Source organism: Anolis carolinensis, chromosome 2 (genome assembly GCF_035594765.1).
Source record: "Anolis carolinensis isolate JA03-04 chromosome 2, rAnoCar3.1.pri, whole genome shotgun sequence".
Taxonomy (NCBI): Eukaryota; Metazoa; Chordata; class Lepidosauria; order Squamata; family Dactyloidae; genus Anolis; species Anolis carolinensis.
The window spans coordinates 299,127,260-299,153,646 of record NC_085842.1 but is presented as its reverse complement, the minus strand read 5'-3'; the positions used below and the strand labels follow the sequence as shown (position 1 = coordinate 299,153,646).

Below are 26,387 nucleotides of genomic sequence, written 5' to 3'. Positions count from 1 at the left end.
GCCATCCAGTCCAACCCCCTGCTAAGAAGCAGGAAATCGCATTCAAAGCACCCCCGACAGATGGCCATCCAGCCTCTGCTTAAAAGCCTCCAAAGAAGGAGCCTCCACCACGGCCCCGGGGAGAGAGTTCCACTGTCGAACAGCTCTCACAGTGAGGAAGTTCTTCCTGATGTTCAGGTGGAATCTCCTTTCCTGTAGTTTGAAGCCATTGTTCCGTGTCCTAGTCTGCAGGGCAGCAGAAAACAAGCTTGCTCCCTCCTCCCTATGACTTCCCTTCACGTATTTGTACATGGCTATCATGTCTCCTCTCAGCCTTCTCTTCTGCAGACTAAACATGCCCAGCTCTTTAAGCCGCTCCCCATAGGGCTTGTTCTCCAAACCCTTAATCATTTTAGTCGCCCTCCTCTGGACGCTTTCCAGCTTGTCAACGTCTCCCTTCAACTGTGGTGCCCAAAATTGGACACAGTATTCCAGGTGTGGTCTGACCAAGGCAGAATAGAGGGGGAGCATAACTTCCCTGGATCTAGACGCTATTCCCCTATTGATGCAATCACCCTTGCCATCTCCCTCATGTTCTTTTCATAGCGGCAATCTCCAGTCATGAAATGGCTAGTGTGCTGTTGCGTGTCACTTGGAATGACATCGACTGCCTGCAGGGGCAATTGAAGAAGGGAGGTGGGAAAGGATGATTCCCTCCTCCACTACATTGCCTTGGTACCCAGGCTGATGTCACTCCAGTTAATGAGTTGGTGAGTAACAGACCAGTGTTTTCCACTATAACATGAATAGGAGGGGGGCAGTAGAGGTGATTCTGAAGTGGTACCAAACTGGGTTTAGCACCACTGGACAGTCAGAGCTCCTTTCCACCTTTGCAATGGCCTGAAGGCTTTTGGTAAAGACCATTCTGGGCGTGATCTGGAGTTTGACACTTCACATCGGCCCTGATATACTGTGTCCTTGTAGAACCACTTCTAGCTTGCCAAAGTTGCCCATCTCTGTCCTACATGGTAATTCATGTTATAGTGGAAAACAGATGTACCTTGGAAAGCTCCATCTCATGTATGTATGTACAGTAGAGTCTCACTTATCCAACATAAACGGGCCAGCAGAACGTTGGATAAGCGAATATGTTGGATAATAAGGAGTGATTAAGGAAAAGCCTATTACACATCAAATTAGGTTATGATTTTACAAATTAAGCACCAAAACATCATGTTTACAAACAAATTTGACAGAAAAAGTAGTTCAATGCGCAGTAATGTTATGTTGTAATTACTGTATTTACGAATTTAGCACCAAAATATCACAATGTATTGAAAACAGTGACTACAAAAATGTGTTGGATAATCCAGAATGTTGGATAAGCGAGTGTTGGATAAGTGAGACTCTACTGTATATGTATATTTATCCTTTTGTGTGCAGGGAGAGAGACAGAGAAAAAGAATATAAGAGAAAGAAGACACTGGTTTTGCTGATCAGTAATGAGCGTGGGAAACTTGATAGACCACTTAATATGACCTATTGACTTTTGTTTGTAGGGGTATGAGGGTTTGTCTGGAGCCACAAAATAAGGTGAAAAGTTAGGTGAAACTTCGCAGGCCAGGAGGAGCAGGAGGAGGAGGAGAAAGGTTAGGTAGAACAGCTGGCACACACATATGCTAAAATCGGTGCATTTAGCATTTAATATCCAATCTAGACTTCCTACTGTAGAAGCTTTGTTCCCCCTCCCAACTGTCTTTCCATCTATATTCAAGTAGAGCTTCTTAGATATTTTCATTTTGTTTCTGCCCGTCAGGCATGACTCTTTGAGGGGAACCTCAGGGAGCCCAGATTCCTCATTCAGTTTCTTAGCACATAGCTAAGAAGACCTGTTAGCTACTGCTGCCATCTCCCTCTAGATAAACAGCTTCAAAAGAGTCCCAGAATAACAATGAAGAAGATTAGGAACTGAAGAGGAGACAATCCACAGCTGGACATAAGCAAGCACACAAATAAAGGTTATTGGGGGGAATTGGTTATCTCTATCTATTTTTAAAAATAGAAATATAGCAGATTTTAGCTTAGCCAAGCATTTTTAAAGACAAAGACCTGAGACTTGACTTTTACAAGAAAGAAAAGGCAAATGCATTTTCCCTTTAAACAGTGCTGGGGAATACAACAGTCTTGGGCACTTTCTTCCACGCAAGACCCATCCTTACAATCTGTGCAAGGAAGGGAAAATTAAATGGCGAAAGGAATCAGAAAGTCTTACTAAAGATGCACATCGGAGAGGTGCTTTCATTTATGTAATTACAGTTTTGTATTTATTGTTGTTAAGGAAGTCATAGTTTCTCAGCCCCAGAAAGTGACAATGGCAAATCTCCATTAAACAAATCTTGACAAGAATAAAACCATGGTAGGTTTGCCTTAGGATTTCCATAAATCAGAAATAACATGAAGGCACACAGCATAGCAACAACAAATAAACAAGACACCTCATCCTGTCTTCTTTTTACCAAATGCCTTCCATATATTATTTCATAATGTACCTAGAGAAAAAGCATCTTTGAAATTAATACATTTATTCACTCTTTTGACAGTATGCCTCAGCAGCCAGCTACTCTGATGGTCCTTTAAAGATTATTGCATAGCCTAGAGAAAGATGTTTTCCTCTAGAAAATGAGAAATTTTATCTAGGGTGCCACCTTGTGCTGAAATCTCAAAGTATGTTGATGCCAAAGCAGAAAAGCTGGTGGCCATGAAGCCATACAGCAAAAAGAACAAGCCTTTGGATGCCTGCTTTAAAACAAAATAAAACAAAACCAGGGGATTTTTGTAACTTCTTTAGGTAGCACTCTTCATCTTTTTGTTAAAAATTTGTGATCACTTTTTTGAGCTGAAGTTTGGCTCAAAGACTGGAAAAATTACTTTTAGGGGCTCTTGCTCACCAAGACTCCTGGATAAGCCAAATAGGAGGCCAACTGTAGCCCTAATAAAGAATCATTTTCCAAGCTTATTGATATGCTCATTATCCAAGCTCATTATCCAAGCTCTTGCATGCTTATAATAGAATCACAGATTTATACTGTTAGAGGTATCTTCAGATATAAAATAATGATTTCATTCTAGTCCAACCCTCTGCTGAAATATTACAGTTATAGTGTGTATGAAATTTGAGCAATGTGTATAAGGTATATGTTAAACATTAATGAATTTCGTGTTTAGATCTGGGTCCCATTCAAGTAAAAATCTGAAATTCAAAACACTACTGCACCAAGCATTTTGGATAAGAGATACGGGATATTCATCTTGCACCATTTCCTTCCTTCCTTCCTTCCTTCCTTCCTTCCTTCCTTCCTTCCTTCCTTCCTTCCTTCCTTCCTTCCTTCTGGAATGAAATATAGAACCTCGCTACAAAGCACAGGAGACTAGGGGGCATTTAAGGGAGATATGGTAGACTGCTTTTTTTGTTGCACTTTTATTCCCCTTATTTTCGAGGGTGAAGTATTCTATTGCAAAAAGTTGCAACCAGGCAGCATTTCTCCACTGTTGTTGAAACTGTGCTCCCCCCCCCCCCCCCCAATGCTTTGAAGGTGAAAAGGAAAGGCAAACCCAATATCAAAGCTTTTACATTTGAATTCATAGCCTCCAGCTTTTAGGTACTCAGGGCCTTTTCTGAAACTTCTGGTAAGAGGAAATAGATTAGTACTGCAGGATGCTCCAAGACTCATATGCAATTTTTAAAAATGCCTTATTGCTCTGCATGATAGCATTCTGAAATTCCTGTTCAATTCCTAGGAATTCCTGAAGATTGACATAAGGAATATTTTGCTTTCTCATTATAATGATCAAGGATATATATTTTGAAACACCAACATGTTGTGTGATTTTTTTTTTATCCATTTGTCACATCTTTAAGAGGAAAACATAATCCTGTTAATTTTTTGTTTGCCTTTTTCTAAAACCTACTAGCCCAACTCACAGTGGTTCTACTTACTTTAGCTACATAATTTTCAAATTGAGACCAAGTTTTTGTTTCAAATCTATTCAATAAATAGCCATTTTTAATGTCAAATACCAAACCAGGTACTCATGAACAAATGGAAAAAGTAATGACTATGCTCGCCAGTATTTTCCTGAAATCGTCTGAGCATTAAACAGCCATATCTCCAAAGCAAGGTGTGTTACACTGCATTGTGACTAAAACTTTCATCACCCATATGCAGCGTAAACATCACCAACAATATATGGCCCATCAAATGTTATTGGGTGACCACTTTCAACATCCTTCACTTTTATACTTGCTTTGATCAATGAGAGTTGTGATGCAGTGTAGATCTACCATTGTTAGTGGTTTGAGCACTGGCTTATGACTATGACGACCACAGTTTCAAATTCCTGCTCAGTCATAGAAACCTACTGGATAATCCTGGTCAGGTCATACTCCCTCAGCCTCAGAGGGAAGCAAAGTCAGCCACCTTCTGAACAAATTTTTTCAAAAAAACAAACAAACAAAAAAACCCTTGTTTGCCTTGGTCAGAAACCACTTGAAGACCATATGTCAGAAATGACTTGAAAGCATCAAATAACAGCAGTATCTTAAAGGTCACATGTTCTCCACTTTGAGCTACGGAATGTCTTATCTTCCCATGCAAATGTTAACCAGTCTCATTAAATTTTGCAAAATATTTGTTCCCACTCCAGACACACACCTCCCCAAAACCAAAAAAATGTTAACTTTGAATGATTTCTGTTCAGTAGCGGAGAGGAAGAAAAAAGACAAAGATCCATATCTTTTCTCCCTAATTCCTTAGGGAAATCATTTTAGTATAGGATTGCCCTGTTAAACTCTTGAAGGAAATATCCTCAGAGCTTTGAGGCAGAAAGGGAAACTCCTATGAGGCTGATTATCTTCTTAGAAATTGGGAAATTGATAATGTTTCTTCTTTTTTACCCCGCCCCCCTTTTAATGATACCTGCTGGGAGATTAGCATTTCTTTCTGTACACTATTTTTAGATCAATAGTAATTTGGAGTGCTAGTCAGTGTTCCACCCTTATTAGGGCTTTTGTAGATTTCTTCGTTTGAGCTTCATAAAAGCGTTGAGAAACTGAAAGGATAAATTGGATCACTTGCTCTGATGGAAATGATACTTTGAGTGGCTGTGTTTAATGGGGAGGGAATCAGGAAACTATAAATTCAGAAAGCAATCTTGCTAACAGTGTGCCTGCATGCCTGGGTTATTTTGCCTGCCTGTGCTCACTCTGAGCCTGACATTGAACAAACGTCACACACTCTCTAAATGTTGCATGCCTAGAGCACCCGCCAGGATTGCTTACTGAGCCCCTCTACATACAATGTTTTAGTTTGTCAATCTTGTACTGATTTCAAAGCTAAGACGGATTGTGCTTGTTTGATAAAAATGATAAAGGCAGAGCTGGGAAAATTGTGCTTTTGGACTAAAACGCGCAGAAGTCTGGCTAGGAGATTCTGGAAGATGTGGTCTGAAACAGTAACTTTTCTGAGCTCTTGGGAAAAGTAAGCTCCATATATATAGTGATATAAATACATGTGGACTCAAGCTGAATGGAGATCATATGGACACTGCCAATTTTTCTGTCTGTATTGTTGGCAGCTCTCACATCCCAATCTTTCTATGTACAATTGTGTAAACCAGCAGGAAGGTCGCTAGTGGGAATGGGGATACTGGGGGTGGGACTTGTGTAAGTAGTCCCATGGTCCTAGCCAGCCTATCAAACAGTTCTTTGGTCCAGGTGAGATGAATAGGGATGCATGCAGATTGGGCTATCTCCATGTGCTTTCTGTCTCAGCTAAGTTATCATTGATCAGTCTACCAGAAATTTGTTTTATTGGTTTGTTGGAATATAATTAATGGGGGTGGGCTTGAGAGTGGCATCATGGGCAGCTTGAACCAAAGTTGTCTGGTTAGCTATGGGACAGCCCTCCTTTACTTTTAAGTGAGTCCTAGAACAAATCAAGCCCAAACTCTCCCCCGAAGCCATGATTACAAAATGAGGTTCTTTAACTTTGGTCATACAGAGAGAACACATGACTTATTAAAAAAGTCTTTAATAAGTCATGGTGCTTAATAAGGTAAAAGGCAGTAGAAAAAGAAGAAGGGCAAATTTTGGATGACTAGATTCATTTGAGGAAGCCATAGATCCGAGTCTGAAAGACCTGATTAGAGTGGTTGATAATAGGGGGATTTGGAGGTCTCTCATTCATAGGGTCACTGTAAGTTGACTTGATGGCATTTAACAGCAACAACAATGAATGAGAGATCTTTAGGTCATATTGTTGTCAACAGCTCTGTTTAGGTCTCGATATTAAAGGCACAGGAATCCTATCCCATATTCAGCCTGACACCCCTAACCTAGCAGTGTGTGTACTGAAGTGTACTAAAAGTGATGGGTAGTCCTCATGTGCGAGTCAGCCCAATCAGTGTGGCTAAGTATTATCTATGTTGACTAACAACAGCTCTTTGCTATCTGAGGCTGATCCTTTCCTGACCCCTGCTATATTTTAATTGGGAATATATTGGCTTGAAATTATGTGTGGAAAGCATATGCTGCATTGCCTAGTCCTAAGCCCTTCTAGATAGTGGTCTAGTTCTGTTCCAGTTCTGCCACCCATTACTTTTCCACAGAAAATCCCATTGGCCACATGCAGATCCAGAGTGAGCCTTCACATCTGGACCACTGAAGTTTATTTATGGGTGAAACGGGGTGACAAATCCGTGATCTGCAGTGCCTACAGCAGAGGTGGGCCACATGTGGCCACTGTAATTCTTGTATCTGATGGCCCATTTTTGCAAGCCCACCAAGTTTCCCCTTTCCCCATACCTGCATTGTAGTCACCAACAAAAGAACACTATTTTCCTCTAAGAATGTGTATGAAACATCCTAGAGGTATTATCATCTTTATTAATGAGATAAGAAGACACGCACATTTCTTTTTCAAAATGGAGAAAATGCATTTGTAATACTAAATAGCACTTTCCCTAGTGTTTTTCATTTTTGTAGTGGGATTAAGACCCTTGGAGTACCTTTTGAATCTTGGTGCATGTGCTGACATAAGCTTGAAGAAGGCAATGCAGCCCCAGTCCTATTGCATCCTACAATATGCACCTGATGGAGACCTGATGGAAGTAATAAACACTGTTTTCTTTCCCCCTTTTGGTTTTGAGTGCCATGCTACGGTGAATTGGATAGTGTTAGGCTTCATCTGCTGCCTAATTCAATGTAACACAGCACATGAGATAAATCAAATGAGTGATGTTGTATTGGATTTGAAAGATGATGGCCCTTCTAAAGCAATCTCTGTGAAACTATTTCATTGTTGTACTCTTCACACAGATTCATAGTCTTCGTGCAGAAACAAGATTTTGTAAACAAAGCCCTAAAAGTACTGTGGCAAGGAAAGCAGTTGAGGCAAGTGTGTGCTAGGTAAAGCAATTTCAAAAAGGAAAATCTCTCACATAGTTTAATACTTGGTTTTAAACCATATTTGCACATGTTTTTGCTTGTTCTTAATGTCTGCTGAGAAAGAGACCTACAGAGCAGAGCAAGATTGATTTGTCAGCTTAGTGTGAGCAAACATCTTCATGAATATCTTGCAATGAAAGGCTAAGCAGGGGGTTCCTGGCAAAACCTGCATTCTGTAAGTGGCAGAAAACTGGAATCTTGAAAGGATGTTGGCGCTCTTGCTATATTTTGTAAAAAGAAAGAAACCAGTGGCACTATGCATTTAGAAGTTCTGTGCTTTCAGGGAAGGCCATTAAATACAGCCTACTCCAAAACAGTTTTAGAAATGGGAATATTTTTGTCAAATAAAATGTATTAGTCTTTAAGGTAATAAAAAGCTCCTTGTTGTAGTATCGATAGATAGATAGATAGATAGATAGATAGATAGATGTGTTGCAGTAGACTTAACACAACTACCCTTTATGAAAGAGGTTGTGATGATGCTAACAAGGCCATTTCCCAGTTTCCCTTCACTGAAACAAATAGAGAGGAAAGAAATCCCTTAGTGAAGGAATGCTCTTATATTAACCAGTGAGAAGCTCTAAGATCTGCCGGGGAGGTTCTCCTCTTGCTTCCACCACCATCACAAGCATGCTTAGTGGTGATGAGGGAGAAGGCCTTCTTGGTAGTAGCCTCCATCTCTGGAACACACTCCCCAGGGAGATTAGGCAAGCCCCCACACTGTCCCCCTGTTGTAGGGACCTGAAAACCTGGATGTTCTAGCAAATTTATGAGAATGATTAGTCTTTAAGCCCAGATAGCACTATATCCTACACTTCATCCATTTCCCCAGCCCTTTGATATGCTGTTGCACTGTCCCTTGCTCAGCACTTTTATAGTTGGCCACGTTCATTTTCTAATCCTGGTCATTGGTTTGCTGAACCTCTACTGATGGAGCTACAATGAAATGGGTTTTTAATGTTTTTATTTTCTATTTTTAGTGTGTTTTAACAGGATTTCAGCATTTTATGATGTTTTCAGTTCTTGTGATTCATTAAGTTACATTTGTTTGTGTTATATTGTTGAATGTGTTTATGTTGATGTATTGCCTGTATGGTTTTCTTTCTGGCAATTGAATGTTTGCCTTATATGTTGGAAATTGTCCTTCAGGGAGATAGAGCAGTATACAAATAAAGATTTATATTATTATTATTATTATTATTATTATTATTATTATTATTATTATTAGAAGCAACTGAGAGAATTTCTTCAGATTCAACACAATGTGTGGAGTTGTTGTTGCTGACAGTAGTAGTTCCACAGTGAGATGTAAGCACAAGGTATCTTTTTAATAGTAACAGCTTTGAACTTTAAATAGGAGATCTTAGGATTTTGTTTGAAATTACACCCTGTTTGGAGTGGGTTTGGCTGGGCACCATCTTTCGCTGTTCCTTTTTTTACCTTCTTTGTTGTTGTTTTTATTCATGATAGTATTTAAGAGCAATAGCAATATATTTAATTGATGGTGAGATAATTATAGACACCTGAAAATGTTCATTATAAGTATATCTCATGTTCTATTTGGAGGGTAACTTTCTGTCCAGATGCTGCTGGACAACAACCCCAATCAAACCTAGGCACCACATCCAACAGTTGAATTGATGGATCATTGTGGCTACTGATTCTTGAAACTTGTGATCCAAAAACATAATTTTCTGCTTTCTGTTGTTGAAATACATTCCTAATGGCAAGAGAATGATCAAATAGGGCTTATGTTGTACTACGTGTATTTACATAGAGGTTTCTTGCAATAGACAAGCCTTTTGTTCATAACAATGAAGTGTATCATGAATATCAAACAAATTCTTTTTTATTTCCTCTCTTGTTTTAGCCAACTGTGTGTGAACGGGAGCTATGTGTTTTTGCTTTCCAAACTCTTGGAGTGATGAATGAAGCTGCAGATGAAATAGCAACAGGGGCTCAGGTAAAGTGAAATGATTCAAGCAACTGAATGACTTTTGCATGATTGTAAAATTCCCACAGAGTCCAGTAAAATTGTTGCTGAACCTATTTTGAGGTTAGGATTCAACACCTTGGTTAGTTTTTTTTAATGACTGGATTAAAATCCGGAACAGATTCACAGTCTTGCCAATATGGAAGGCATAAGCTACTACAAGCTAGGACTAATCTATAGAACATTTTCATAAGTTATTGATATACATGAGATGGCTTCTCTGACAATAGGGTAACACAATGTTTGATTGAAGGGGCTGAAAAAGAATGGCTTATGAAGCAACCACATGAACATTAGAATGTGAAAAGAACATTAGAATATGGAGGCAACAATTTATTGCCAGTCCTATCTCAAGAGCACTGGCCTTCCTAGTGGTCTCTTGTCTAAGTACTCACCAGGCTTAGCTTACCAAATCAGGTGTTTGGTGACTCCTAGAGATTCCTTTTTTGGGTTCTGGGTAAAAAACATCAGTACTGTGCCCATATGGACAGAATGAGGAAACTGTGGACCATTGTGCACATGTGCCTCTGGGGACCTCTATTGTGGTTTCCCCTATAGAGATCTCCACAGCCTCTAGTTTCCCCACATACACATTTAAAAAAAAAAAATTGGCTAAAAAACATCCCAAACCATGGCATTTGGGTTCCTCTTGCCCTCCACTGTTCCCCCACCTCCAATGAAGTTGAAAATTGGCATATTTTGGCTCATTTCTGAAATAAAAATGATACCTTAGTCTCCTCCACAATTATCCATCGTTTTAAAGAAGTGGGATTCTCGCCTCATGCATTATTTTAATAATAAATATTTTTAAAACCAGGATTTTTTTTTCTTCAAAAAGAAATGTGTGGTTTTTCATTTGGAGAAACCAACGAGGTCTTCTCCCATGGCAAGAAAGTGGCCCACTCCTGTATTAGTCTCCAGTAGAATTTAAATAACAGTGTGTGCTAGAGCTGGCCCATAGTGCATTGACTAAGCTGGCATTTGAATCCATCTTTCTTGGCAATAGATTCTGCCCACTTATTTACTCTCCAGTATTGATCCCTATCATTGTCAACATGATTACCTATTTCTGTCAAATGAGCAGAGGGGAGAAACATCCTAGATTTGCCTTCTCCTCCTAAAGTTTTTGTTCTCCTTATCTTCATTTCACTTCTTGAAAGAACCATCTTTTTTATTTCCCTCCTGAAATCTGAATGCAAAGGTTTTTAGAACTTTTCTTGTTATGACTCAGAGTCTATCTGGGATTGTGGGTGGAACTGCAATGCTGTGTTGATCAAAATCCCCCTCCTTATTAATGTTTTCCCAGAGTGAAGCATTTTAAATCAAGGAAGATGGGATGGCTGAGAACACATAATTCATTGTATGGCCTGCCATTAAATAAAAATATGTTTGTAACTCAGAATATTAGGCAGACAATATCCCTGAAGTCTTTTGAAGCTGCATTTAGGTTTAAAAGTGTTAACACCGCATACGTAAATGATTTTAGATGTTATCTTTTAACTGTCAATTCTTATAAATTTATATGTCTATTGTCTGCTCTAAAGTTCTTTCTGACTTTGGGAGACCCTAAGATGAACCTAGCACAGAGGTTTCTTAGCAATATTTGCTCAGAGTGGTTTGATTGAACATGGGACTATGACTGTGGAGACCAGGGATCAAATCTTTACTCAGCCATGGAAACCCACTGGGTGACCTTGGGAAAGGCACACTGACTCCGAGGAGGTCAAAGGAAATGCCTCTCTGAACAAATCCTACCAAGAAAGCCCAGTAAGTGCATCTTAGGGTCGCTATAAGTCAGAAATGACTTAAAGGCACACAACAAAAATCCACCCTACAGTGTGGAGCTGTTTTTAAAAAAACACTTCAAGGCTATTTTTAATGTATGCATTTTGTTTTTAATGTCTAGGTTGTTGATTTATTGGTATCTATGTGTCGATCTGCATTAGAATCACCCAGGAAAGTTGTCATTTTTGAGCCATATCCTTCTGTAGTTGATCCTAATGACTCTCAGATGCTGGCCTTTAACCCCAGGGTATGTGTATTCTCTATTTTTTGTGAGATTTGTGGGTGTGTCTGTTAAGAAAGGAGGACTTTTCGAGGCACACTTTGAATACAAATCCTTCTTTGGGTTGCTCTGTCATAAAAACTATATTGCAAATCATTTACTATGTATGAAACATATAATAAAATTCACCTCAGTAAAGATGCTATCAAATAAACAATAACAAAGTATAATCACATTATATTTGGCATTCTGTTATTTAAGAAGCTAACAAAGCATTCTATTGCATTAAGTGAAAAAATGCTAAACCACATCCTTTTAAGAATTTGGCCCAAATGGAACTCACAGTAATACATGTTTGTGAAATTTGAAAACTTGAGCATATCTGTTTTCATATATAATTGGATGGGGAACAAGTGTGTTTGTTTGTATCTATAGAAATTATACTAATATGATTTGGAGGAGTAGCTATGAACTAGATAAGACCCTGAAGAATAAAGATATATAATTAAACACTAAACTTTTGATTGTCCATGCCATTGTATTTCCAGTTTCTATGCATTGTTGTGAAAGCTGGGTGTGAAGAACACTGAGAGGTAAAAAATCAATTCATTTGAAATATGGTGCTGGAGGAGATACCATGAACTGCTAAAAAGACAAATAAATGGAGTCATGAAATCAATCCCAAACTTGTCTTAAATGCAGTCCACCAGATATTGTTCAACTCTATGTCCCAGCAGTCTTTTTATGGTAAATGGGGATGAATTCTGGGAGCCGAAGGGTCACGTGATCCTTACCCCTACTGTAAATGGTGGCCTATTTAACTTGTGCATGAATCCAGCATTGTCTCTTCATCCCAGCTTTCCAATGTTAGTCTTCTTATTCATATGAGCAAAGTAGTTCTGATAGACAAAGAGGATAACAAGATTTACCAATATGTAAAGTGGCTCTTATGGACGATTATGATTATGACTGTAATGCATACAGTCATTTTCATATTATATAAAATGTCTGTATATGGTGAGTACACTAGTTAAACAACAACAGTTAAATGCTTTGAAAGAAAATTTTATTTGGGTTTGTGTTTGTTTTTTGTTTTTTTGCAGAAGAAGAATTATGACAGAGTAATGAAAGCACTGGATAGTATTACTTCTATAAGAGAAATGACGCAGGTAAGCATAAAACTAATTTAGTTCCTTTAGTTCATAAGGAGCATCTGTTTATGAGTTTGCAGTATTGTTTGTGCAATTCCTTCTTTACAAGAACCATGCAAGAAAAAACTATAAAGATAATGATCTCTGAGAGTCCAGCAAGCTACAACACAAAATCAATGAACTAGAATTCAAACACATAATGCTTGAATTCTCCCAGATAAATAATTAAGAGTTATCCAAGGGCTCTTAAATCCAGTGTAGGATGCTTAGCTCCCAGTTTCAGTGGAATTGAACATCGATCAATTATGCCTTTATGTAACATTATGTTACAATCTAATATTTATGTATGAATCATAGAATCATAAAATAATGGGTTTGTTGGTGGGTTTTTTTGATGCACTGACATGACCAGCCAACTTGTAACCTTTTAATATAGGACTATCATGCTCATTCTACTTGAAAACTTGTTTCAGAGGATTTGCTATCCCAGGTTTTAGGGAGCACACAGGGAACTGAAGGAGAAATGAATAATTGCCACCGCTTGCTTATATTGTCTTACATTTCATAAACAGAATTATTCCACTGGATTCTGGCTTTACTTACCAACTAGTATGGAGATGCCTCTGCAAACCAAATCTTACTCATTTAAGTGGGGGACATATTGTGGGGGACATATTGTACCTGTACTTTGACTGTAAATCTTTTGGATAGACAACTAAATCTGAGTTTTGAGATGCCATTTCAAGTTCATGTTCAGATTGAGAAGTCATTTCTAGTTCATGTTCATATTAAGATGTCTTTTCAAGTTGGTCAAACTTCCAGAGTGAAATAAGTTTTTTCCCTTATATGCATAATAGAACTGAACATAAACAAGGGAACAGAACTTCCTCTTGGAAGTACCATCACTCCCTGTTCTCTGAATTTTCCCTCAGCTTATCCTAAGCCACAGTCTATCTGAATTGGGAGGATCTCTTCTTGCAGCATTTGAGAGGATTAGGATAAAATTAAAAGGAGGGATTCTGGATACAATCTTTCCAACCTGTCAGGACCCAGGCTGCAGAACACCAATAACCATGCGCAGAGACCAGAATCTATCTAATATCTTTATTAAGGAAATATATAAAGTCAATAAAAACAAGTGTAGAATATAGTTCAGAAGTAGACCTTTCAGGAAAGGTCAAATATAGTCCAGGAAAACAATGTCCAATATGTGATATTAAAGTCCAAAGTTATAATCCACTTCACCGAAACACACACTATTTGGCAAGCAATAGTGTGGGGAACTGTCCATAGTCTTTGAGGCTTAAGGTAAATCCGAAGGAAACTGGAAAACAAGGCTTGAGACTGAGAAGCAAGGTCCGTGGTTTAAAACGCAAGGCAAGGCAAGACTTGAAACTTGGCAAGATCAAACTGGAAACAAGGCAAACATGAATCAAGAACTGGGTCCATAGAAGTCCATGGTACAAGGCTGGGCAGGAAACTTGATCCGGGAACTGGGAACTGGAGTACGAAGTCTACACACGATCTCACTCCTCAAGCCGACGAATTGACTCCGCAAGGATTTCTTTGCGGGCAAACACCTATATAGGATCTTGTTTTCCCGCCAAGGAACACTTTCTCTGGGGAACAAGAAACGAAACCTATACTGTGTCCAGATGCATGACTCCTTAAAGTTTCCCAAGGGAAACAGACTTAATCAGCTAATTGTCTGGCAGCTATCCTGGCGCTCCGGCGAGTCGCCTCTCGAGCGCCTCTATCTTGATTATAATAATCCTGGCGAGAAAATGGGGGAGATTTCTGCTCAAGGCTTGTTTGGCTGACTTCTTGTGGGCAAACATCTTGCAGGTGCAAGGGCTCCAAATCTGGCAGAAACGGTGGGAAACCCAAGTTTTCCTCTTCATCTGCCACAATAGTACTAGGAACGGGACTACATGGCCCATGAGTCATCACACAACCTAAGATTGGCCCTACAGTTAGGCAGAGTGAGGTTACCATTTTGGGTAGTAGATATACTTGCTCTTCTGGTGAACTTTCTGGCTCTTCAGTGTTGGAGAACAGAGACCACACAACCTAATCCAGTCCTTCTAAACTAGACAACTGCTTCAAGTACTGTAGGGTGGTATAGGAGGATCTCATTGTGAATCGCACAGGCCTGAGGTCTCAAAGTACCAATGGCCCCTAGTAAAGCAAGGAGGCTCCTTAGTTTGATATTAACACAGAATGTAATATGGAGTAGAGATCGATATTAACATTTCTCTATGTGCGATTCTGGTGGAATAACTGTTTTGATGATAAAGTCATAGCAAGCTTCTGTTAGCACATTTTAAAAATGAAATACATGCGCAAAAATAAAGATAGCTATAACTAGCATTGATACTGAATCACTCCTGCTAATATTTAATTCAAGTGTGAAATGAAGAGCGAAATGGAACCACCAAGTACAAAAATTGGTTATATTGGCATGCTCAAGACAGTCCAATCTTATATAAACAGATTTTTGAACATAGATTTTTAAAAAGAAGCAAAAAGAAAAAGCTCACCCCTTCCTAAAACACTACTCATTGAAAACTAACTTCTATCTGGATCTGGAATGTCTCATGGCTAATTCTAGTACCGTTATTATTTCCTAGGCACCTTATTTAGAAATCAAGAAGCAGATGGATAGACAAGACCCACTTGCTCATCCTCTTCTGCAATGGTAAATAATTTGCTTGGATTATTGACATGACAGTTATGGGCACACACAGCCTTGTCATTGCTAAAACTTGAATTTCATTACATTTCATAGTGGAAGAAAATAGCAATGTCCATGAAAAACTAGTAAAAATGGGAAACCAATTCCTGAGCACCAGACAAATCCTTGAGTTGCAAAATATTCCATCATAGCCATATACTGTAATTCTGTGTACATTGCATTGAATCTATTCTGTTTCATGAATTTGTAGACGAACTAGTTGCTTTTGGCTGAGAGAGCTCATCCTGGAGCAAATGGATAATTTATATGGGTTTAAGCTGTAATGGATTCACCTTAGAGGCACCATAGGTCGGAAATAACTTGAAAACACAAAACAACTAGGGAAATAGAATGAAGGTGTCCATTTGCACTTATATAAGGCTCAAAGCAATTACACTCTGGTAGTCTGTCTTATTTCACATGTTTATATGCATTATTTATTCCAGGGTTATTTCAAGTAATAGATCGCATATTGTGAAGCTACCCGTGAATCGGGTAAGTTTGATATTCTTTCAGAAAATCTTCTGTAACAAGCATGCAGACATTGAGTTTAGTTTTCCAATAAACCGATGCTTAATTGTCACATAAAGTGAACATTTTTCCCTTTATCACTAACAGTTATTGAAAAAAAATTCAAGAAAGCCTATATGTCATAGGATCTTCAGATGACCGAGTTATGTTATGTTTAGTATATTTTATGAAGATAACTTGCATCAACTTTGAAAAATCCAGTGGGCGATCTGTTTGAGTTTTCATCCATTTAATTTGTTTTGAAAAATATCTGCACAGTTGTGCAGTCCAGTATTGACCAGTTTAATTGGATGTCAATCCTAGTTGGATTTACTTCTAAGGAAGTGTACAAACTAGAATTGGGCTGAAAACTAATATGAAAAAATAGAAGGAAACATGTATATTTTAAAAGATTCGAAAAATGTCAAAATAGTGTTGAGGATGGATATAAATGTAAAATAATTGTCACCAAAAAGCACAAAGATCCCTTTTAAAGTAAAAAAGAAAATAAAAAAGGATTGTTTATTTATCCCTGAGGAATTCTTGAGAGTACAGTTTATCTGGTGCTATCTAAGGGTAGTGTCCTGCTCACTTCAAAGGATCAGTCTGAACGCAGATCAGAGATGGCTGCTCTCAAATCCAATCTTTATTGAAGAACACATGACTTTGGAAAAGTCAGGAATGACCCAATGTTTACATACAACTATTTTTATAACTTTTGATGCTACGTAACACCACACGTAAATATCATCATCAAGTCCCACCCCCAATATCACATTACTACCATTTTCACACACTAGACCAATTATAATTGTTTATACTTTCGGCCCCAAGTTCCCAGGCATATTCTATCTTCTTCTGCCAGGTGCTCCTGGGATTGTTTATGTTATGACTCCCAGTTACAGGGCTGAATTACCAAAGCCCTGTAACTGGGTTCCATGACATGGTGCCCTCCTTTTCTTCGTCCTCCTCTTCGGTTCTTCTTTCATCACAAGCCTGAAACAAAACAATAATTCTATGTGTCCATTTTGTCCAAAGTACCCATATTTTTTTTCAGTAAGCTACGATGGAATACAGGGTGTATTTTCCCTAAACTTTTTGGCAATGCCAACTGGAAAGTCACCTCGTTGATAACACCCTGTATTCTAAATGGTCCAATATATTTAGGGCCCAATTTTTTCGAAGGTAGCCCCAGTTTGATGTTTTGGGTACTTAGCCACACCAAATCTCCTTTCTCCAATTTATCACCTTCCACCCTCTTTCTGTCTGCGAATACTTTATACTTTTTATGTGCTTCTTTTAAGGATGCAGTCACTTGACTCCAGCATTCCATCATTTGCGCTTTCCATTTCCCTGCCTCTGTTCCCTCATTCTCTGTCCATCTCGGCAGCTGGGGCAGAGGCTGTATTTCATACCCGTAAACTACTTCAAAGGGGGTTTTATTTGTTGCTGAATGTATAGTCGAATTAAAAGCTAGTTCTGCAAAAGCCAACCACCGAGACCAGTCATTTTGTCTCATGTTAGAGTACATTCGAAGGAACTGCCCAAGTGTCTGCTGAGTACGTTCTACCGCCCCATTTGTCATGGGGTGAAAAGCAGAACTTAAACTCCTTTCTGCTCCTAGCATTTCCAGGAATTTTTCCCAAAATTTTGCTGTGAATTGTACTCCTCTGTCACTGACCACTCTACTGGGACATCCATGCAGTTTGTAAATGTGGTTTATGTACAATTCAGCTAGTTTCTCGGCTGATGGTAGTTTCGTCAGTGCTATAAAGTGGGCCTGTTTAGAAAACAGGTCCAATACTGTCCAAATATAACAATGTCCTTTGCTAACCGGCAGTTCCCCCACAAAGTCCATAGCTACACATTCCCAAGGTCTGGTAGGTTCTGCTACTGTTTGTAATAATCCCATTGGCTTCCCTCCTCTCGATTTATTTCTGGCACAATCATCACATTGAACAACATAATTTTTTATGTCCTTCCTCATCCCTGGCCACCAGCAATGTTTTGCTATTGCTTTTGTTGTTTTTGTAATTCCTGTATGACCAGCGCTCTGGTTGTTGTGAAAACGATGCAAAATCTTGATCCTTAATGTTGCTGGGATATACAGTTTCTTGTTCACAAACCAAAATCCCCCCTTCTGCTCCCCCTGTTCTGCATTGGATGCGATCCACTGGTCTCCTTCATAAGACTGTTTCAGCTCGTTTCCCCAATTATCTTTTCCGTCGAGTTCAACCATAGCAGTGTTCTCCTTTTGGGTTTGTGCTCTTGTTCTGACAGCTAAACCCCATTGTTTGTCAGAGAATATTGTTCCCTCTTTTACTGTGGGTATTCCTTCGTGTTGAGGCATGCGTGAAAGAGCATCTGCCAAGACATTCTGCTTCCCCTGAAAAAACTTTAATTGGAAATCGAACCTGCTGAAGTATTGTGCCCATCTAATCTGTTTGGGGGACAATTTTCGAGGGGACTTTAAATACTGGAGGTTCTTATGGTCAGACCAAATTTCAAATGGGATTCCGCTTCCTTCGAGAAAGTGTCGCCAGCATTCTAAGGCTTTTAATATGGCTAGTGCCTCTTTTTCCCATATTGGCCAACATTTTTCAGTTTCGCTGAACTTCCGGGACAAATATCCACAGGGTTTTAAGTTCCCATTTTGATCCTTTTGCAATAGTACTGCCCCATACGCACAGTCTGAGGCATCGCAATGGATTATGAAAGGGCTCCTGATATCGGGGTGTTTTAGAATGGGTCCTTCTGTGAAGCATTCTTTTAGGGTTTCAAATGCCTTTTGGCATTCTGGCGTCCAACTTAGTTTGGCGCCAGGAGCTTTTACTTTTGCTGTCTCTCCTTTCCCTTTTGTTTTTAAAAGTTCAGTAAGGGGTGCAGTTATTTGCGCGAAGCCTTTTATGAAGGATCTATAAAAATTTGCAAACCCCAGAAACGATTGCAATTGCCTCCTTGTTTGAGGCACTCCCCATTCTTTTACATCTGATACTTTAGCTGGATCCATAGCTAACCCTTCTGGAGATATCCGATACCCCAGAAAGTCAATTTGAGTTTTATTAAATTCACATTTGGACAGTTTTGCGTACAGCTTTGCTTCTCTTAGTCTCTGCAAAACTTCCCGGACCAATTTCACGTGCTTTTCCTTATCTTCAGTCACAATCAAGATATCATCAAGAAATATGAATACCCCTCTGTACAACAATGGGTGCAGTATTTCATTTATAAGCTGCATAAAGCACCCGCCTCCATTTTTTAAACCGAAAGGTAAAATTTTATATTCAAAATGGCCGAATGCGCAGGAAAATGCAGTTTTCCAAGTATCTTCCGGTTTGATCCTTAATTTATGATATGCTTCAATTAAATCAAGTTTAGTAAATATGCTCCCTTTTTTCAATACGGTAATTAAATCCTTTACTAAGGGCATAGGGTATTTATTGTCCTTAGTAATTGCATTTAAATTTCGATAATCAATGCACAATCTTAGGGAGTTGTCTTTCTTTCTCCTGAATAACACTGGGGCCCCGAGAGGAGAATTGGATGGCTTAATGAAGCCCCGCGCCAGGTTTTTATCAATGTATTTCCTCAATTCCTCCTTCTCCTGCACAGACATGGGATACACTTTTGGTTTTGGTAAGTTTGCTCCGGGGGTTATTTCAATTTCTACTTCTATATTCCTTTTGGGAGGTAATTTACTTGCCTCTTTCTGATTGAACACATCCACAAAGTCTCTGTATTCAGGTGGCAATAGCAGTGGGTCTATTTCACCTTCTTCATCTCCCTCGTCCTCCTCTTCTGCAATCTTGCTTATCTCCCATTGCGTCTGCTGTTCTTTAAATGCTAGGCTCTTTCCTCTCCAATCTACTTCGGGATTAGCCTGTTCGAGCCATGGTATCCCTAATATTACGTGGTATGTGGCAATAGGGGCTATCACAAAGGATATTCTTCCTTCCCATTTGCCTATTTTACATGGGACCTCCCGTATTTCCTTTGTAGATACTTCCCCAGTAGCCACTGATCCGTCTAGCTGCGAAAACGCAATTGGGGAGTCAAGCGCCATCTGCTGGCATTTCAATGCTCCTGCTAACTCTGGAGTTATAATATTCCTGGAACAACCACAATCCACAAATGCCTTGCAGGTGGCCCGATTCTCTAGCCCCGATAGGCAGATTGGCACTACTATCATGCGTTTGTCCCGACTCACCAATTTTTCTGGAGATTCTGGGGCTTGCACCTCCTCCTCCGCACGCCTCCCGGTTGCTGGCTTGGGCTTTGAGGGTTTTGGCGGCTCCCCCTTCCGTGCCCAGCATTCTGCTGCTCGATGGCCCGTCTTCCCACATACAAAGCATCCCGGTTTAGGTTTGTTGTCGTCTCCTCTGGAGGGAATCCCCGGCCTCCCTCCGGGTCTTTCCTGCTTCCTCGTTTCTCCTCGACCTCTCGCCACCAGTCTTTGCTGGCCGCCGCTGCTCCTGAAGCGCTTTACTTGGGCCAGGGTGGATTCAACGCACCCCGCTAGTTGAATCCATCCCTGGAGCGTTTCGGGGTCATCTCTGTGCGCTGCCCAGCTGAAAATTTCGGGGCGTAGTCCCTCTTTAAATAATTCCACTTTGGTCACTTCAGACCACTCTGGTACCCTTTCCGTGAGGTGGAGGAATTCTTCTGCGTACTCAGGCACCGTTTTGTCCCTCTGCTTTATTCCTCTAAGCTGGTCTCGAGCTCTCAATTGCTCTAGCCGGTCTCTGAACCGGTTTTCCAGTGCGGCGAGGAAGCGGGGCACTGACCTCAGGCATGGGTCCTGTCTGGCATGTAGTTGCACATACCAGCTGGCCGCTCCTCTCTTTAGTGTGTTGCCGATGGCCCGAACCCTGCTTGCTTCGGAGGGGAATGTGTGTGCATTGTCTTCCATGTATCCCCTGATGCTAATTAGAAAAAAGTTCAGTTCGGCTGATTCCCCTCCGTATTCTAGCTTGAGATCTTCCCTTCTTGGCATCCATTCAGCGGCCCGTTGATGCTGTCTGGGAGGCATGGGGAAGGGTTGCATCGGGTTTCCTTGGATCACGCCACGCCCCACTCCGGTGGTCATTCTGCGCGGCTCCCGAAATCCTGCCGCCGCTGTCGGCCCTTCCCCCCATCCGCATACTGGCCTCGCTGTAGCCCCCGCATCTCGCCTTTCCCCGTCGTACGGCACATCCTCCTCCTCTTCCTGGATCTCCTGCTCCTCTCCGCCTTCGTCAGCTAATCCACTGGACCCGATCCCTGGCCCCAGTGGTCTTTCTACTCCGACGCCCATTCGGGGGGTTGGGAGCTCTGTTGGGGTTGGCGGCCTCAGAGTTCCCAGAGCTTGCTGGCGCTCCACTTCGCGCGCCATTCTGTCCCGGAACTCCAGCTCTTGCCAATACTCCTCGTCTCCCTCGTCCCTTGCCGCCGCGGGACTCTGCGTTGAAGCTCGCTGTCCCCTCTGGCTCCAATCGCCTCCTTTGCTTGGCTCTCTCTCGGCGCCATATCGGATGTGCTCTTTTTGGAGATTCTCTTCCAATATTGGCACTATTCTCCCCACGGTATCCGACAGCCTGGATAAATGAGTTTCCAGGATGGATAACTGCTGGGCCACGGTCTCCGGCATGCTTCCTCCAGATCCCCAACTGGTTTCTGCCGCCGCCGGAACGCCTCTTCCCCCTCTGGGAATCCTCTGGGTCACGCCGTCCGGCTTGGGGTACCCCGTAGAGGAAGCTATGGCTTGCAATGTCTCTTCTGCCAACGGCAGAGCTCCCAGCGGAGGCCCCTTTGCTCCGTCATGGCTTTGATCTCCTTCCCTGCTCATTATCACTTCACTGCAAATTTGCAGGAGGGTGAGAACTGGATTCCTGACTTAATTGTCCTGCTCACTTCAAAGGATCAGTCTGAACGCAGATCAGAGATGGCTGCTCTCAAATCCAATCTTTATTGAAGAACACATGACTTTGGAAAAGTCAGGAATGACCCAATGTTTACATACAACTATTTTTATAACTTTTGATGCTACGTAACACCACACGTAAATATCATCATCAAGTCCCACCCCCAATATCACATTACTACCATTTTCACACACTAGACCAATTATAATTGTTTATACTTTCGGCCCCAAGTTCCCAGGCATATTCTATCTTCTTCTGCCAGGTGCTCCTGGGATTGTTTATGTTATGACTCCCAGTTACAGGGCTGAATTACCAAAGCCCTGTAACTGGGTTCCATGACAGGTAGCACAAGGGAATGATCTGGCTTAGGAACAGTAAAAAGATTTGGATCAAACTATATATTTAACTAGGATAGTATTATATTCTCCATAATGGCCACCCAATACCGCAGAGAAATCTAAGTCTCCTAAAAGTCTCCTAAGAAAGACATGAGAGCATCAGCTTTACCCCTCTAGTATCCCAGCAGCATATGCTGGAGCAGACCTGGGACAGTATGGTGACCTTGACATTTATATTCTATAAAGGGATTATATATTTTCCTCTTGACTCTCTGAGCAGTGACTGTGGAAACCTTCATACCACAGAGTTATGTAGTAATGCTAGCTGTATCTACCATAAAAGCAGATAATACTATTCCCAGATCAGAAGATCTTGTCCACAGAAATTCCATTTTATGTTTTTTCTTGGTCTTTTAAATTGTTCTTCCCTTAGTTCTAAAGTACCAAAGAGTTTGCTTAAGATTTATGAGATTTTCATTCTGTCTTTATTGTGACTTTGACTGTTTGCTCCTGTTTCTTTACAGCAGTTGAAGTTTATGCACACACCGCATCAATTTCTTCTGCTCAGCAGTCCACCAGCCAAAGAATCCAATTTCAGAGCTGCTAAAAATCTCTATGGAAGTACCTTTGCATTTCAGTGAGTACTGAGAAAAAAGCTAAAAGTATGAACAAATCTAAGTCACTGTAGCTAAGAATTTTTTTTAAAAAAACACATCAACATTACACAAATATTCTGAAATATAGATAATTCATTTTATTTATTTATTTATTTACCATATTTGTACCCCACCCTTCTCACCCCGGAGGGGACTCAAGGCGGCCTTATAACAGGCAGCAGTTTGATGCCATGTAAACATATATTTAAAAAAAAACTGTTACAGTTAAAACCAAACAATTAAAACATAAATTATTAAAACAACAATTAAGATGCCATTTCAAGGCATAATATTTGTCAGAGTGTTTGCTGTGTTCCTTTATAACAGCACTAACTGACCTCTTTCTTTTGTTTGTAGTGGGTCACACATTGAAAATTGGCACTCAATCCTGAGGAATGGGCTAGTGGTTGCTTCCAACACAAGACTGCAGGTAAAAAAAGAAAATGTTAAAAAGCAATATGAATGAGTATCTGCTCAAAGACAGTTTGGGATATGAGTCTTTTAAGATGGATGTAGATAATCTCATCCATGCTAAATCATGGGGTTTACAGGGAGAGCAACGGTTAGGGAGCTACATTAATGTTTTGGAAAGGGTTGGAGGTCTGTCCTTTTCAGAATATCTAGCCCCTAGTTGCTCTGCACAATTGTTATGCAGTTTTGCACTACATCCCATACCCTTGTCCCATGGCTGCACCTTTTGTGCTTATCCCATTCCCTTGCTCATTGTTTGCAGCCTGGCCATGTTTACAGTTGCTTACCATTAGAAGAGTACCATTTTAATTGAATTTTAAGTTGTTGTTTTATATGTCAGTTTTATTTAATTGCTTTTTATATTGTGTTTTATTTTATGCTCTGTTTTTGGGCACTTTTGTGCCATGTGTTAGCCACCCCGAGTCTCTTTGGGGGAGATGGTGACAGGATAAAAGAATAAAGTTATTATTATTATTATTATTATTATTATTATTATTATCATTATCATTATTATTTCCCATGCACCAAAATACACACACGCCCTTCCCTCAATACCTCCAAACCCTTTCTTAGAGCTTTGGGGAGCCACCTTGGACCCTTAGACCCTTGTGCTGCATTTGGTCTACCTCTGGTTTAGTAAAAAAATTTAAAAAGTATTTATATCCCACTTTTTAAAGTATTTATATCCTGTGTTTGTCATACTCTACTGCAAGAGTGGCTATTGTGTGGGCTGCAGACTACATGTGGCACACAGTTTTATAGCCCCTATTACTCTCCCTAATCTCACCGATCTCACATTAAAAATAGTATGATTTTGGACAAACATCCAGAAAATTGCCTAAATGTTAAACAAAAGAAAATAAAATACTATTGACTCCACAATTCAAAATCACAACAGAAGCCTGCATTGTGCCTAAATAACTGCTTTCTTTTACATTCCCTCTCAAAATGGTTACAGAAAGTGACACAACACTACTTTATTTTGAGAGGGATTGGAAGAAAAGGTGTTTGGTCTTGCTGTGAGAGGTACAGTATATGGATGGTTTGAATTAAATTGGCCCTCAGCACCCATGCAGCTGCCTATCCCTTTAGCAGGAATGAATTCCAACTATGTGAATCAAGCATCCTCAAACTGCGACCCTCCAGCTGTTTGGTCCTCTAACACCTAGAAACCCTAGTCGGCTTGTACAAAGGTAATGAATTCTGGGAATTGGAGGCCCAAACTGCTGGAGGACCAGTTTGAGGATGTTTGATGTAAATATTACTTCCCTTTGCAAAAAAAAAGAAAAAGAAAATTCTGAGCAAAAAAATTGCTTTTTTTCTACAAAGCAACCACATGCAAATTTTGCACAGAATAATTCTTGAATTGAGAATAGTCTGAAAACAATGTGAATTCCAAATATTTTATTGTAGTGGGAGTAAAAATGCAGAAATTGTTGCTTCCTTTGAAAAGATTCAGTGAAGAATTACATCCCAAAATTCCATATGAAACATCATAGTGCTATACTTGTGTAGTGGGAAAAGGCCCCCTGTCTAGAATATATAAGAAGGTTTCCATGACTTGATAAAAGCTGTACAAAATCAAATTTGGAATGAGATTGCATAATATAGCAAATTAAGAATGGCATTTTCCTTTGTATCTTTCAGCTCCATGGTGCAATGTTTGGAAGTGGGATCTATCTTAGTCCATTGTCAAGCATATCTTTCGGTTACTCAGGTGATCTTTATAAATCACTTTACATTTGAATGTGAGATTGGTAACATACTGTATCCTGAACAGCAAAATATGCCTACTAGTGGGTACTTCTCAAAGAGGTTAACATGGAATGGGAAAGCTTATAGGGAACAAAAACAAATTTAGTGTGCATAAAAGTCATATACTCATAACTCTGAAATGGACCCTAACAGAAGAAAATCCAATTAGCTGTATTTGTTCATTTATATTTCTTTATTGCATTTATGCCCAGCTTTTTTCCCCAGACTAGAATTTATCACAGTGTCATAAACAACTATTTATGGATAAAGAAGATTGCACCAATAATAATAATAATAATAATAATAATAATAATAATAATAATAATAATAATAATTTACAGCATCTATCTTGTTTGCTGTGTCATACTATGTCTTTGTGTCAATAATAATAATAATGATAATAATAATAATAATAATAATAATAATAATAATAATAATAATGTATTTATAACCCATCTTCTCTCCCCAATGGGGCTCAGAAGAACCCATCATGCACACACATGCACAAACTTAAAGAAGAATGAGGGGAAAAGATAGATTGACAATAGCTTCACATCTACTAACATCTTCAGTTAGTGGAAAGTATAGGTGAAAGTGTATCAAAACCCTTCAGTGCAACAGTTAAAAGAAAACACCGGCTCTGAAAGGAAACACCACTGAGACTCCAAACCTCATAACACTTGTCCTTGATGCTTGTTTACCTTAAAGGGATACCAAGGATATATAAATTGAACATAAAGCAAGTCATGCTTGATCAAACCAAAAGTCCATTTAGTCCAGCACTCCCATCACATAGCAGCCAAATATGTGCTAATGTAAGTCTGCAAAAATGACATGAGCCCAACAGTTTCTTGATCTGCTTGTTCTCCCCAGCAACTGATAAACACAAACATCTGGTCTTGTAGAGAAAATGTATCTGTCATGACTAGTGACCATTGATAGTCCTGTCTTCCACAATTTTTCCATCCTCTTTTAAGACAGAGTGGAAATTTCAACCATTTGACCTGCCAGCTTGACAATGCTTCATTCATTTTTGATGTCTCCTTCTTCAATTGGAATCAAGCAACATTATGTCCATCCACAATCTAAAGGCCATAGGAAGAGTATTCTCTGACATCAGAAGAACCTAAGGCCTCCTTCAACTATTTTTTTTCCAACACAGATAGCTTCCATGATTCCAAAGGAGAATGAGCTGGTGAAGGGCCAAAGCATCATGCACATGTAGTAACCCCTGCTCCTCACCTAGAATAGGCTGCAGATCTACATTGGACAAAATGGCTGATAATCATTGCCCTTACAGAAAGGTCCAGTTGACATTCAGTTAAGACAAAGCCCTCAAGAGTTTCAGGGCTCTTCCAGACAGGCCCAAAATGCACGACCTGTCTCAGTTT

At 39.9% G+C, this 26,387-nt stretch overlaps 1 protein-coding gene across 2 annotated transcripts in view; it reads left to right on the top strand.

The window, feature by feature from the left end:
- Nucleotides 1-26,387, top strand: part of parp8 (poly(ADP-ribose) polymerase family member 8) — a 256,946-nt gene that overhangs the window by 218,517 nt on the left and 12,042 nt on the right. For both annotated transcript variants that reach the window (XM_008102812.2, XM_003216192.4), the window contains 8 exons: nt 9,354-9,446; nt 11,383-11,508; nt 12,585-12,650; nt 15,263-15,330; nt 15,813-15,861; nt 22,639-22,751; nt 23,128-23,200; nt 24,889-24,958. In XM_008102812.2, the coding sequence (XP_008101019.1) occupies nt 9,354-9,446; nt 11,383-11,508; nt 12,585-12,650; nt 15,263-15,330; nt 15,813-15,861; nt 22,639-22,751; nt 23,128-23,200; nt 24,889-24,958 (658 nt within the window). The remainder of the gene's footprint in view (nt 1-9,353; nt 9,447-11,382; nt 11,509-12,584; nt 12,651-15,262; nt 15,331-15,812; nt 15,862-22,638; nt 22,752-23,127; nt 23,201-24,888; nt 24,959-26,387) is intronic.